The 15,899-nt window shown below is 44.8% G+C and overlaps 1 protein-coding gene across 6 annotated transcripts in view; it reads right to left on the bottom strand.

Annotated features, from left to right (window-relative positions):
• The window catches only part of KIAA0355 (KIAA0355 ortholog), a 74,948-nt gene that overhangs the window by 2,161 nt on the left and 56,888 nt on the right, over positions 1–15,899 (bottom strand). For 5 of the 6 annotated variants that reach the window (XM_029240397.1, XM_029240360.1, XM_029240380.1 and 2 more), the window contains 5 exons: positions 14,526–14,623; positions 8,505–8,630; positions 6,373–7,406; positions 2,910–3,075; positions 2,053–2,190 (listed from right to left, as the gene is read on the bottom strand). In XM_029240397.1, the coding sequence (XP_029096230.1) occupies positions 2,053–2,190; positions 2,910–3,075; positions 6,373–7,406; positions 8,505–8,630; positions 14,526–14,623 (1,562 nt within the window). The other variant, XM_029240408.1, reaches the window with a different exon arrangement.

The following is a 15,899-nucleotide window of genomic DNA, read 5'->3' as shown; positions in this document are numbered from 1 at the left end:
TGGGCTGGGGCAGAGGTGGCGGCGTGAAGACGCACTGGCTGTTTCAGCTACCGAGTCCACCAGCCCCAGCCTTTTGTTAATTTATTCAACACATACAGACTGACTGTTTACCATGCACTGGGGACAGGTGACAAAAACAAAACAAAAGGCTGTTAATTTTACTACTAACATGAAAAAATGTCTGTTATTATGTTGAATGAAAAGGGCAGGCATAGCAGGCAGAGAGCCAAGTAAACCAGTCTATCAGCGCTGCTACGTGCAGACAGCAGCCTCTGCAGAGGTGGTGCTACAAGTGCCTTTCTAGACGTCTAGTCAGCCTCTCTAATTTCCTGTGCCTAAAACAGAAGTCTTCAGATCTTTCCAAGGCTCAGTCCTGCTCTTCCTACAGTCCTCCGTGTCTCAGTCCACGGCGCCCTCTTTCACACAGATGCTCAGGCCAAAAACTTGCATCTCACCCTTGATTCTTCTCTCTCTCACATACCCCACTGACAATTTCTCACCAGTTGCTCTATCATTTTGTTCAGCTTTCTGCTCATCAGAGGCCTCCCTGACTGCCATTCAGAACACAGAAAATCCACCTTTCCCCTCATTCTCTGCCCTCATACCCTACTTTATTTTTCTTCATAGCACCTAATCCAAACTGACATATTTGGGATTTTTTTATCGGCCTTCTTCAATAGAATATCAGTTTCATCAGGAAGGGGACTTTGATTTGTTTGCTGCTGTATCACCAGTGCCTGGTACATGATGGGTGCTACTGAATAAATGAAGGTGTCCCTCCCCCACCCAAATTCAAATGCTAAAGCCCTAACTTCCAGTACCTCAGAATGTGACTGTATTTAGAGATAAGCTGTTTAAACAACTAATTAAGTTAAAATGAAGTCATTAGGGTGAGCTCCAACCCAATATGACTAGTGTCCTTATAATAAGAGAAGATTAGGACACAGACACACAGAGAGAAGACCATGTGAGGATACAGGGAAAAGACGGCCACCTGCAAGCAAAGGAGAGAGGCCTCAGAAGAAATCAACCCTGCTGACACCTTGATCTCAAGACTTCTAGCCTCCAGAACTACGAGAAAATAAATTCTTGTCGTTAAGTCCCCAGTCTGTGTTTCTTTGATATGGTTGCCCTAGCAAACAAATACAGTGTTTGTGAGAATTAAGTGAGAAAATGTACATGAATGCTTACCTCAGGGCCTGGCACAAAGAATGCACCCTAGCTTGTGTCAGCAGTCACTGCCATCACCACCGAAACTGCTCTGTGCATCCTACTCTGAGTGACTCAGGTGCCCTTCCATCTTTATCTACCTGCTCCCCATTGCTTACCCAGTGAAGCCTGGCCCCGTGGCACGAGGGCCATGCTACGTGGCCTCCCTGTCCCCTCCACAGCATGACTTCCGATGCCCTGGCGACCGTGCATGCTCTCTATTCCTGCCCATGTCCTTTAGAACGCCACCTCTGGGCCTCTGCTTCATCACACCCACAACAGTCTCTGCATTTCTTTCTAAACAAAATCTTCTCTTATTTCAGGGCCCATTTTAATTTTTGTGACTACTTGTGAAAACTTCAGATCTGAATATACTATGTAACTATTTTTTTCAACTTTGAAATACCATTCGGGGGTCATTTTATCCAGTTCCACCTTTGACAAAGAAATAGAGGGTCAGAGAGGGCCAGGCCCATGTTCGGAGGTGCAAAGCCTGTTGGAGAGCCCAGTTAGAACTTGGTTGTCCTGGTCCTGCTCCTCCCACGGAAAGGGCTGCCTCCGGTAAGGCACAGACCAGCATCAGCAGACCTGGTTCTCCACAATACTCCCTGCCTGTCATACTGGTATTGTGGGCTACCACTTGCATGAGGCTGTTCTACCAGCAAAAACTCAACCCAACTTAAGTCACCACACAAGCTTCGGCAAGACAGTACTGGAAGAGGCCCTCTGCCTCTTTCACGCACGGCTGACTGGGAGTGATGGGGCTACTGAACTTTGTAAGAGGAATAGCTGTGGTTCACATTTACAGACCCCTCTGTTCTTTGGTTTAAAATTTCTTCATACCTTCTCTGCTTGACAGCAGCAACGAGGTCAGGCCCTGAAAACATGGAGAACAAGCTGTCCCCATTGGCGGAGGACGTCTCGTCACTCGAGCTGGCCGAGTCTCCCTGAGCACCCGACCAGCCGCTGTGCAGGCCATCCCTGAAAGCCAAAGAGAGAAGCTGGTTCTGGGCCTCCTGAAGCCAGCCTGGACACTGGCTGGACAGCCCGAGGCCAGCCCTCACCCCCGCCCCGGCCCTAAAACAACAGTCTTTTCCCTGTACTCATCTCACAACCCAAGAGTGGTCTCTTGTCTCTCTCCTTCTTCTAAAAACTCCTCAGAAGCCTGTGGTTTATAGATGAAATTCATTTTAGACCAAACAAAAAGCTGAGATGGTCTTTAGTTGTGCAGTTATTAACCAGGTAGCAATAAGAGATGTAAAAAAAAGTCAGTCCTCAGATGTCTTTATGATGAAAATCCACAGTTCTCTCAATACACTGAACTGAAAACCTTTGGTTTTTGTAGGCTACAAGGATCACATTCCATAAATGATACAGGTTTCACAGCCATGCTCATTTCAGCTAAAGACCGTGTTAAACATGCAATTACTTCACAAACACCACCAAATAAGATCCTTGTCTAGAGCAGAAGAGCCTGTCTCAAAAATCACCAATTTATACCAATGGTGTGTTCACAGGGACACAACATGCCACTTGGCATCCTACAGTCAGTCACAAAACTCTGACCTCCTGAGAATTTGACCATGTGCCACTCTCTCACGTGGGGGCCTAGAAATGAACTGCCTGATAAGGGTGCACAAAGGCCCCATGGGGAACACCCAGGTCCCAAACTCAGCTTCCCTCCCACATCCAGCACTCACCCTTCTGCAAAGAACTCTGGGAAAGGCCAGGTCCGATGGGCATCATCCATGGGTGGCCAATGGCCCCGGGGGTTGCCGGGGCGGCGACCGTGTTGGACTTGCCGCTTCTGCTGCATTGCTTGGCTCACTCCTGCCACATAGCGTGCAAACTCGGGGTCTGAACCCACTGTGTTAAGACAAAGGGATAAACAAGATTTGGGGCCAAACTGGCCTCTTGTTTTCTTCCCTACCTTCTGAGGATGTCTTGGTGACACACAGTGAAAAGTGGTGACGGGCTACCAGGCTTGTGGCCCAGAGAGGGCTGCAGGATTTGCCTTGCAGTCTGCTGCGGTGAGATGGGGATTTCAGTACATGGGTCTGAAGATGGGGTATGGTGTGTGCATAGGGACTGTCAGGAAGGGGTATGCCTAGGACTGGGGCAGGCTGAATGTGCACAAAGACAAAACAAAGAGAGAACAAAAAGGTTTGCTTTAGCCATGACTAAATTTTAAAGACAAATGTTAGTTACTTTAAAACTTCCCAAGGACTTCCCTGGCAGTCCAGTGGTTAAGACTTCGCCTTCCAATGCAGGGGGTGCGGATTCAATCCCTGGTCAGGGAGTTAAAATCCCACATGCCTTGGGGCCAAAAAAACCAAAACATAAAACAGAAGCAATATTGTAACAAATTCAATAAAGACTTTAAAAATGGTCCACATCAAAAAAAAACCCAAAACAAAACAAAAACACTTTCCAGTGTGTGGTGCTACATACTTAAAAACTAAGAAAATCACATGATGACTTCAGCCAAGAAATAAGCTGAAGGTTATAAAAGCACCAGGGTCAGATGGAGAATATCTGCCCTTCCCCCTTGGGCTCAACTCTGATCCAGTATTTTCCTGGCTATTGAAGGCAGACCTGCTAATTCAGTTTGAAGATAATAAGAGTGGTAACGAAGAAGATAAAATTTAAAAATGCATTAAGAGGTAGATGGAAATGTACTGGACAGAACTGAGTAAGGAAGTGCAGGGCAGTACAAGTAGGAGGAAAAACAGCATAGGAGAAATTCAGAGAAAGTCAAACAAAAAGATATGGTAGGAAAACATCTATAGGTCACAAACTGAATAGGACTCAGCAGTGTATACTTTTTAGCTTCAAGTTGGGAAAGACACTAGGGCTCAATCCCACTCTTAGCTTTTTCTCTCAGGGAGCTGCCATGTGTGCACTGCACAAAGATGCCCACACCGGGTAGAGCAGGGGCTGTGTGTGCCTGTCCAGAGGGGGCACTCTGTTCTAGCTGCCCCTGCCTGAGAGGGTGCCTTCTGTAATTCATCCATCCAGAATGCCCTTTCTTAATCTGAAAAAAGGGCTATGTAGACCTTATGCCCTTGGAGTGGAAGCTACATTAAGAACTTGAAGATCAGAAAGGCACATCCAGAAGGAAAAGCTAGTAGGATTCCTAGGCTAAAGACATAAAGGCTGTTCAGGCCTCAGTAGAGATCAAAGATGATAAAATTCTGCCAAACACCATTTATACTCTGGATTTAATTACAGGACTGTCAAAAAATGTGCACACTGTTTATCAGCAATTGAGAAAATGTGCCACACCCACCCAGCTGGTGGCAGGCAGGTGGGCTTGCTCTTCCATAGCAGGGTGGAACTGTTTGCCCTTCCCCACATCCCCAGGGGTTCCCCACACCCACTCACCCAAGGAGAGCATGAGCAGCAGTATGAGGAATTCTGAGAAGACACACGAAAACCTTTCTTTCCTTTAATAGTTAATGCTGGGTTCATTTAGTAGGGAATCTCCTCTTCTGGTGGTTATTTATATAAATATGTGCTATATTTACTTACACTATTTCACAGCCCTTGTGAATGAAATATATTTTCCACTTCCATGTACCATTTGCTAAATTAGAGAAAAAAAGTAATCGATTTCTATATATTTACCTTGCATCTACTCACCTTACCAGATTCACTTACTAATTCTGGAAATTTTTTATTAAGGAGTCTTGTTTTTTTAAATTCTATTTCCAGCAAAGAGACGTGCTCTTTAATCTACTCTTTTCTAAAGCTTATACCACTTATCTCCTTAGTTTTTGTCTTGCTACATTTGCCAGAAAGTTCAAGACAAAGTTACACGCTATTGGTAGGAGCAATTGCCACCCTGCCTGGGTCTTGATTTTAACTGGAACGCTTTTGTCTCACTATACAAAGTACTGCTTGCTACTGGTTTTTGGTAGATAAGTCTTTCATATTCAAGACATTTTCTTCTATTTATGTTTTACTTCGAGGGGTCTACTTAAGAATTGCTGCTTAAGGATTGTCTTTTACCAAATGTCTTTACGGCGTCTGTTGCTGTATGAGTTTTTCTCATAGTGGTTGAAATGACAGATTACTGTGCAGGAGCAGAGTTCCTTACACTGACCTACCTTACACTGCTGAAGTAAACCAGATATAACTCCTTTGATACACTGCTAGATTTTCTTGCATCTATCTACACTCATAAAAAGTTTTTACGGTAAAATCATGTTGGCTTCATAACTCCCTTTCCAATCTCTTCTCCTGGAATAGAACCGGGCAGGTTTTCCACTTCTTGGTGCAATTTTGGTAATGTATGTTTTATTAGGAAAAAATCCATTTTCCATTCAGTTTTTATGTATGTTGTCATCACATCATATGTGATAATGTCTTAAAGTTCTTTTAATCTCTCCTATACCTGTAGTTATGTCTCCTTTCTCTTTCCTAATCTTGTTTCTCTTTGCTCTCTCTTAATCAGCATTATAATAAATTGGTTTCTCTATTTTATTGGTCTTCTAAAGACCCTTTAGATTTATTTACAATGTCTATTATATTTTTCTTTTAAATTTAATTAGCTTTGGCTTTTACCCTTTTTTTTAAATTGAAGTATAGTTGATTTACAATATTATGTTAGTTTCAGGTGTACAACAACTTTTATCCTTAACTAATTCCTCCTCCTAGTTTATCTTTGTTTTGTTTCTAAATTCTTTTTCTAATTTCCTAAGATAACTCTGGTGAATCTTCACACTGTCTAGGCCAGGAAAAGCTATATTCTATGAAGGGAGGAGGGTGCCTTACTACCTTTCACTGGTTCTAGAGTTTAGGCAAAAACGAATCACAGAACAGGTTATGTAATCAGGAAAAAAGCAGCCCACTAAGGGCCAGCCATTTTAGCTCCTCTTGAACTATGGGACTTTGAGCCATTCAACTTCTCTTAGCCTCAATTCTGCCCTCTATAAAGTGAGAAAATTAGTTCCACTTACCTTATCAGACTCATTCTAACCACTGCTTCCTATCTTTGCTGGAACTGTCCAATACTTGCCATCAGACAGTGAGAAAGGGTCTTTAAAGGGGGATTAAGTCACTGCCTCATATAAGTAAGGATGTGGTCAATGGGCCCTATGAAGTCTTTGGTGATAATATTTAAGTTAAAACCCCAAGGTGGAGAGGTGGGGGCTCACATACCTGCAGGATCAAAAGGCAGAATCTCTCCCAACATCCCAAAGACTCCATCGCTTTGGTCACGGTTTGGCCAGGTGTTATTTCTAGGTCCCTGTGGCTTCTGTCCCAAAACCTCCGACATCATATTATCCATATAACTGCTCACCAGACCCAAGCTGTACAAGTCAGAACTGAGATCAGATATGCCAGGCCACTGGCCAAGGGGAGACAGACCGGCTCCAATGGGTTGTGTTGGCTGCTGGGATGAGCCGTGTACCCATTTCCCAGGAGCCCGATGCTGGGGCAGGGGCTGCTGCGGTCCAACGGGTTGGAGCAGGTGTTGGTAGTACTGGACCTGGGGTTGTTGTTGCTTTGGGGACTGCTGCTGAGGTGCCAGGCCCGGCTGGGGTGTCAGAGGTGTGTGTGCCCTAGCCTGGGGAGGCCGCGGCGGAGGGGGCACTGGCAGTGACGGCTGCTGTGGCTGCATAGCTCCTGCCTTCTGCTCAGTCACCATGGCTATGGCAGCAGAATTACGCCTTGTCACCAGTGGGGAGCCCTGATGTGACTGGCCCATGTTAAAGCCCGAGAGAAAATCTATCACCTCCTGCATTTCCTGATCGGTTGGTAAGTTCATACCCTTCTCGTCCTTGCCATCATCCCCTTGCACGAAGCTGTCAGGCCTCTCCATGAGAAAACCATTGGCCATCTGATTACTGGAATTCTGAGCTGACTGTGAAGGGTCTGCAGTCCTAGGGAAATTACCGATGTTCAAAATGCTTTGTAATCTTGAATCAGTATTACTGGGCATTTTGGCCTTCTCTTCTGAACACCCAGCTATGAAGATATTTTTGGAAGGGGTATTTGGAATGGAATAATTTGTGCTGCTGCTAGAGCTGGTACATGAAGCTTTCTTGGTGAACCGGGATGTCAGTTTGGAGAAGGTCTTCTGTAGGCCACCTGAAGATTTGTTTCCATTCCCAGAAGGCAAGTCAGCCTGATTTCCAAAATCACAGATCTCCCTTTGAAGCTGGATTTGTATGCAGGGTAAAGCTTGTTCCCTATTTAAAGAGAAATGCATTTAAAAAAAGGACAAATATACAAATTGGACAATGAAATGGATCTCTTTGGTATTTAAGAAAGACTTTAAGAATAAAAAGACCTCTTTGTTTGCTATCAGGTTCATTTATTTAAAACACCCAAGAGTTTTAAAAGTACATAATTTAAGCACTTACTATCTATATTTATTATAAAAAATCTACCATGTCTAACGCAGGGCTGTGAAAACTACATTAGATTTCTGGCCTGAGGATTTTGAGTGAAACTCTCTGACCACAACACAGGAGAGCAAAACATGGCTAGAGTGGGATACGCAACTGGCAGAGGCCAGCTCTGTGCCTGGATGATGGGGACTGGGAGCCCGGCAGATCCAGCAGAGGGTCAACGGACAAATGCACACAGCAGAGAGGGGTGAGTGGGCGGGACCCAGGGACACCATGCAGCACTGTTGTCCTTGGAAGTAATTCACAGACAGTGCCAAGAACAGATGGTTGTTACTTCCGAAGTCTTCCAAGTACTTTTTTCCAGTACTGAAAGAAAGCCCTAGAGATAGAAAGGGCATGGGTAGGAGCTGGGCAGGTCATGGCTGGTGTGACCCTGCATTAGTCACCTCACTGTTCTGGGCTCATGAATGAAGACATGGGGAGGGCCCACGGCTAGATGTTTAAGGTCTCTACTGGTTCTAAATTTAATTCACAAAGAGATAATCTTGCAACTGTCAGCTACTTTCAGATATAAATAAATGTCATGCAAGATATAAGTAAATTTTCTAAACATTTTTCTGCTCTTAGTTCATAAGGAGAATGTGAGTTGGGTTAAAATCCTCTTGAAGTACTTAACTCTGAAATCATAAAACAAATGAAGGCAAAAATGTTAACACTGGGGAATCTGGGTAAAGGGCAATTCTTTGTACTATTCTTGCAACTTTTCTGTAAGTTTGAAATTATTCCAAAAAAAAGTTGCCGAATAGTTCCCTTTCTTGCCTTATTTACTAACATACTATCAGTGACGTACTCTCACATGACCCTGTAAGTGGTCACACTGTCCCTAGGTGTGGACCTGAACGTGAACCAATTCAAGTGCTGGGTGGGGACACCAACCTTCCTGCCCTCCAGCGGGTGAGGTCCAGCACAGCCGTGTAGAGCACATCCACCAGACCCAGGGTCTTCTCGGGATCGAGGCTTCTCTGCAGCAGGGACATGGTAGCGGGGTCTTCTTTCAGGCACCTAGGCATGAACCGGGCTGCGTGAGTGTGGGTGGGCTGCACTTGTCCGCAAAGGGGTTTCAAGCAGGCCTTATACAAAAGGCCACACCTTTTGGTACCAAATAAAAATTTGGTAATTGCAAGAACATTGAGAGGACAACAGGGCTAACACTTGTACTTGTTGCTCCACAAAAGGAGGAGGAAGCAATAGGGCTTGGGGTCTCCATAGATTTCTAACTGTCTAGAGTCTGTTTAGTAGGAAGAGAAGAGTTCGGTGGAGGGTTTGCCTTCCAAGGGCCCTAATGCCCTCTCACTGTCCAACGTTGGCTTTGGCCCTTATTTTCCTCTCTGCCCTGCTGAGATTCTGTGCTCTGGCACAGTATGTACTCCTTTACAAACTTTTTATATAACGTCCCACCCCTCCCTCCTGCTACAGCACTTCACACCTGTACCTAAGAAACGAAGGGTCAGTGGAGGGAAAAAATCTCTGCCAGCCTGGCAAACTTCAGATAAACAATAAACATGGTTTTCCCGTAAATTAATTTTTTCCCTTTCCAAGATGACTGTTTTACCTTCCCCATCCTCAAAGCTCTGCTATCCCTACCATCTCCCATTCTTTGCTATCTCAACTCTCACTTAATTGAGAAAACACATAAGCAGATGAGATCTATTTCAACCACCCTCACCACTAATCCCACCAGTTCACCAGTGTCTGTGCCCACACACCCTGCCTGCCCTGCTGTCAGAGCACAAGACCTGCTCTTGCCACAGGCTGACCCTCCACCTGAGCACCACATGCGCCATACAGCCTTGCTTTCTTCCCAAGGACCTCACTCGAGTAATCACCCCGTTTCTCCCCTGTGATATTCCCTTTGGCAAACAAACCAGCATTGCCAACCACCTGCTCTTAGCCCCACATCCACTCCAGATACTGCCCCACTTCTCTGCTCCCCATTTTAACAAAATCACAGTCTCCTCCTCTTCCTTACCTCCTATTCTCCTTTCATCACACTCTGACCAGGTGTTCATCCCTATAACTCCACTAAAATAGCTTTTATCAGACAACTCAGATCTTGCCACAGTCAAGGGTCAGTTACCTGTCTCCACTTTACTCAGTCTCTCAGCAACATCATGCCACGTCTCCTTCCTCCTGGATCACTGTCTCCTGCAGCCCTGGCGACCCCAACCTTGCTCCATTTTCCTCCTACCTGGCTGGCAGCTCCTTCTTGGTCTCGTCCTCCTCCTCCTTCCCCTCCCTCTGCATCGTGGCACGTTCCAGGCTTCGTCCCTTCTTCTAAGAGGACTGCACGTGGTCCTGTGGTTTTATAGACCATCCGTACAATAAAGACTCTCAAGTTGTCTTTGCCAGTCTAGACCTTTCTCCTGATTGCCACCCTCACATATCTAAATGCACCTTTGACAGCTCTCCCTGCACACCTACCAGGCAGCTCAAAGGGAGCCTGGTCAGTACAACTCTTGATCCCTCTCCTCCCGCCAAAACCACTCTGAATCCTATGACCTCCTCAGTAAGTACGCAGCACAGCTGTCTACCTAAGAGTCATTGCTAGTTTTCCCCACTTCCTACATCCAGTCAATCAGCAAATCCTGCCGGCTCTTCCATAACACAATCCGAATCTAGGCACTGCCACCACCTCTCTCGTTACTGCTCTACTCCCAAGACACCACCAGCACCTGCGTCTTAGGACCAGCCTCCCACGTGGTCTCCTTTTCTCCAGTCCTGTCCCTCCAAGGCCCACCCTCCACATAGCAACAGAGCCTCCTGTAGCACAAATCAGAACACCACTCCCCTGTGCAAAACCCTCCAGTGGCATCCTATCATGACTGAAATAAAATCCAAACCCCTCACCACAGCTCTTTGTGACCTGGCCCTCCTGCCTCTCTGGCCACACCTCTCTTTGCTGTCACCTCTCCTCACCTTGTCTCAGCTATGAGGCCTTCTCACACGCCCTGAATAAGTTGGGTTTGCCCACATCTCAGGACCTTTGCCTGGACTATTCCCCGCTGACAGCTGCCTCCCGCCATTCAGGTCCCCACTGCCCACCCAGGGCACCTCCACCAAAAGGCCTTTTCTGAGAGGGAGAACCAGGAAGATGCTATCTGTCTGTTCCTAGGCTCTCTGGGAGTTAAATGGTGAAATCAACACTTGCAAAGCCATCCTAAGGAGGCAGCAGCACACCCCAACATGTCTTTGGCTTGAGAAAAAATATATCTGTGAGGATGTAAGCCGGCCAGCCTCAGAAACACCGGAAAAAGTGAGCAATAAGGCAAGCTCTGCCAGTGTCCAGTCAGACTCTGGGCTCCTGGGAGAGAATCTTGGCCAGTGGACCTGGCCGAGGTTCATGCACCTGATTCTCTCAGCCTGGAATCACTGATTACCAGGACACACTTGTTCTATGTTCCCCAGCCAACTTCTACTTGTGATCTGGCTGGTCACATGTCTGCCCACTAGATGAACATTTTTTGGTCATGCAGAAAGGAGTTCCTGGTGATAATAATTTCTCTTTCTAAAAATCAACAAATTGGCATTTTTATTTTATTCATCAGTCTTGAGAGTTGATCAATAAAACCCCCTGAAGAGACTAAATCCATTCTTTTGACAAATCACCCAGACTGGCTTATAACCTTCTACCTGTTCTTAGATAAAATCCAAGTCCCTCAGGGACCCTGCAAGTCCTGGCTTCTATGAATCCCCATCTTCAACACCACCTAGCATAATTCCAGCCATGCCAGCTCATTCCTCAGGCCTTTGCATTTGCTGTTCCTTCTGCCTGGGATGCTTTCCCCATCTGCTCTCTGCATGGCAGGCTCCTCTCAAATGTCACATCCTTAAAGAGACCCTTCATGACTGACCTCCTCATCCAAAATAGCCTCCTCCTGCCATCTCTACCTGTTATTATTCTCTATCAGATGATGTCACTCTACTCTTATTCCCCTCATACGCTTGCCAGAGCTTGAAGTTAACTCCTATGCTTATTAGCTGTCCCCTCCCCAACCCCATGCCATAATGAAGCCAGCTCTATTAGGGGCAGGGACCCTGTCTGTCTTGCTCATGATTAAATTCCCAGAGCCTAGAACAGTGTCTGTCACATATTAGGTACTCAGTAAATATTTGTTGAAAGAAAGAATGGGTGAATAGCTTAAATATGACAAGTTAAAAAAATCTAAGTAAGGTTTTACTTTCTTTGGGGAAAAAAATGTATCTGGCACCTAGACACTTTGTTTTATTAAAATCAAAGCATATAATAAATTCTTGACTAGTTTTGCTAATAATTTCATTTTTTCCAAAGGTGAAATAAAGCAATCACTTCTTTTTTTTTGGTTCATGGGCCTCTCACTGCTGTGGCCTCTCCCGCTGAGGAGCACAGGCTCCAGACGCGCAGGCCCAGCGGCCATGGCTCACAAGCCCAACCGCTCCACAGCACGTGGGATTCTCCCGGACCAGGGCACGAACCCGTGTCCCCTGCATCGGCAGGCGGACCCTCAACCACTGTGCCACCAGGGAAGACCAATCACTTCTTTTTGTGTTCTTCTCAACAAGCACATATTCTGTAACTTGAAACAAAAACATAAAACTTTGCATTTTTACCAAAAGTAGCCAGCAGAAGGAGCCTCTCCAAGTAACTGCAATCTTTGAGGTCTTTCAAGGAGGTGCAATGAATTACAAAGGAAATCAATCATACAGGGAGAGTTGTGGAAGTAAACTGCAGGGTTAACCATTTTAGTACTAACTGTTTATATTCACCCAATTATCCAAGAGTTGAAAATGTGTTCTTTTTTTTTTTTTTTTAAGAAGATGTTGGGGGTAGGAGTTTATTAATTAATTAATTTATTTTTGGCTGTGTTGGGTCTTCGTTTCTGTGCGAGGGCTTTCTCTAGTTGTGGCAAGTGGGGGCCACTCTTCACTGCGGTGCGCGGGCCTCCCACTATCACGGCCTCTCTTGTTGCGGAGCACAGGCTCCAGACGCGCAGGCTCAGCAGTTGTGGCTCACGGGCCCAGTTGCTCTGCGGCATGTGGGATCTTCCCAGACCAGGGCTCGAACCCATGTCCCCTGCATTAGCAGGCAGATTCTCAACCACTGCGCCACCAGGGAAGCCCGAATATGTTTTCTTTAAAATGAGAATCCTGGTTAAGTTTCATATTTTTCAATAAGAACGTGAATTAGAAAACAAATTAAGAACTCAGGAACACAAAAATCTTACAAAAAAGTGAGCTTTTAATCTACTGCTTGGGGAATTCCCTGGCAGTCAGTGGTTAGGACTCCACGCTCTCACTACCGAGGGCCTGGCCTGGGAACTAAGATCTTACAAGGTACACGGCACAGCCAAAAAAAAAAAACACAAACAAAAAAACACAACTACTGTTTGACAGGAATGAAGATATGTACATAAATTAACATTATGCCATATTAATAATCAAATTTAGAAATGTGGGGAAGAAACTCATAAAAGGGAGATTTTGGGACATGAAGTAAACTGCCAACCCTTACTTGATATATATCAACAAATTCTAAAACTTTCGGCAGAATCTCCACTGGACCCCCCCTCACATTTCAAGAAGAAATGAGTTAAATACAATTCGAATGTATTACCCAGCTACCACTTTAGTCCACATGGGCACCAATAGTGCCACTGTTCCTTACTAACTCTATCTCTTCCTACCTAAATGATTTATACATTTTCTATATAGTTAAATATTCATTCTGATCATAATTTTAATTGCAAAAGTCTTGCAATATAGGCTTAATTTTTCTTGTTTACTAGTAAAGCTGTGATGCCCATCCTTCATCTGAATCTGTGTGCACATCACATGGCTAAATCCCTAGAGGTGGAACTGCTGAGGTCAGAGCCCTTATTTTAGGCGTCTGACAAATGAAACTGCCCTCCAGAAAGGCTGTGTGATTTATTCAACAACATCTGTGCCTGTTTTTGTACAGCCTGGCCCAAATCTAGTACTGTTATTCTAAAACAATTCAACAACATGATGGGCAAAATGACATTGTATTATTTTTCTACTTTGCCTTCCTTTCTTTGTTAGGTGAGGTTACACATGTTCTTCATCTCTTTGTTGACCATGCCTCTTCTGATTTACCTGTCCATGTGCCCTGCCCATTTCTTATTGATCTATAGGAGCTTTTTTTTTTTTTGTGTGGTACGCGGGACTCTCACTGTTGTGGCCTCTCCCGTTGCGGAGCACAGGCTCCGGACCCGCAGGCCCAGTGGCCATGGCTCACGGGCCTAGCCGCTCCGCGGCATGTGGGATCTTCCCGGACCGGGACACGAACCCGTGTCCCCTGCATCGGCAGGCGGACTCTCAACCACTGGGCCACCAGGGAAGCCCTCTGCAGGAGCTTTTGTTTGAATAGATTAAGAAGAATACTTTATTATAAGTTTACAAATATAATCAAATAATTAAAAATAAGAACAGCTCAGTCTGCCTCCAGATTTGCAGTGACACTGGGTGTGTAATGACATGAGCTCCAGATCAGCAGGGTTGTTGCTGGAAGGAGAAGAAATGGAAGAAGAGAAGAAGTTCTATGTTCTGCACTCAGCTTTAAAGAAATGCTGGGTGACTTAGAGTAAATGATATACTCTGTTCAAAAGTTGTGGACTCAGTAACGCAAAAAGATAATATTGCTCATTATGACCCATGAGTATATAACATTTTAGATGCATTACTGGTCAATGAGACTATTTTTCAGACATCTTGGCTTCCTTATCGTGTACTGATAATCATGACACATGGCGTTAACATACCTCCACTGACCACAAACCCGCACAAGTAGTAAGACCTGTTGTGTGAGCTAGCGTAAGGTCTGTCCAAAACAATGCAATCTTTTCAAAGATGTGCAAACATCAATCAGAGCTTAGGCTTGTGTTAATGTAAGAGTCACGTTACCATGTGGATGGGACCTGAACCACAATTCTGGAGCCTTCTAAACTGATTTGTGGGGCATAGGCTTCTTTATTTTCAATCTGCGCCGTATCAACCACCACCTAACAGAGAAACAGAAACAAAAATCAGCTTTCAGAGAGGAAAACGGATCGTAAACAAATCAAATGCATGAGCCTATCAATGCTGAGTGACTCTGGTCTCTGGTAAGAACTGTTCCCCAGCAAGACAGATACTCAGAGGCCAGTCAGGAGCCCCACGGAGACAAAAACAAGTAATAAAGATGACTGAAAACAGTAATACTTCAATAAACAGAAACACATTCGAGGTGCAGGAGGTAGCGAACTCTGCAATCATTTTCAGTACTTCTTCCAAATTGTAAATATGTTAATTAGGAATTACTTTGTTTCTTTTGTTTCATTCCTAAGTATTTTTTCACTTTATGCACTTGAAAGAAGTAAAAATGTCATTAAAAATAAAACCAATGCTTTAGAAAAGCCTATCTGTAATGACTGAATCCGAGCCAGAAGTCGATGAAGCTTTTTGTAAAGACCATTTTATCCTCAACCATCAATAAAAACAAAATTACCTCAGGAAAATGAAGAACCAACCCTTTTCTCAATGATTTCCTCTTATTTGGAGGAGAGTTTTTATTTTTCATATTTTTTGGTCACGCCGTGCAGCTTGCGGGGCCTCAGTTCCCCGACTAGGGACTGAATCCAGGCCACAGCAGTGAAAGCATGGAGTCCTAACCACTAGACAACCAGGGAACTCCCTGGAGGAGTCTTTAATACTACACAGATGATACAGTATGCTTTGTAATTTAAAGCGTCTGACAAAGTGATGAATATATTTTCAAATAACTAAAAGAATTTTAAGAAAATAGTCATAAAACACTTTAAAACCAAATCTGTAACAGTTCAGAAAAGGCAAAGCCATGCAGAGTTGCTTATTAGGATTCCAAATTCAGCCTCTAATGGAGTTGATTTCCATGGCTGTAAAGAGAGTTCTCACAGCTGGTCTGCAATGTCCTTTGGAAAAGACTTCCCGTCCAAGTAATAGCCATTGTTGCAACAGGCAGGTGTTTCCTCTCTCCTCCCATCCCCAGAACAATAATCTTAAGGTTCTTTATCAGTCACAAACAACGGTGCCCTGGGATCAAGGCGGAGGGAATTAGGAAGAAGTTTTTGCTCTCTGAATAACATGGGACTTTTTTTTAAATGATGTTTTCTCCAAATAGCCTTTTGGGGACTTCCCTGGTGGCCCAGTGGTTAAGACTCTGTGCTCCCAATGCAGGGGGCCTGGGTTCAATCTCTGGTCAGGGAACTAGGATCCCACATGCATGCTGCAACTAAGAGTTTGAATGTCTCAACTAAGGAT

Source organism: Monodon monoceros, unplaced genomic scaffold (assembly GCF_005190385.1).
Source record: "Monodon monoceros isolate NGI ecotype Baffin Bay Population unplaced genomic scaffold, NGI_Narwhal_1 Super_Scaffold_10, whole genome shotgun sequence".
NCBI lineage: Eukaryota > Metazoa > Chordata > Mammalia > Artiodactyla > Monodontidae > Monodon > Monodon monoceros.
The sequence above is the reverse complement of the archived record's forward strand: the minus strand, read 5'-3'. Positions and strand labels throughout refer to the sequence as shown.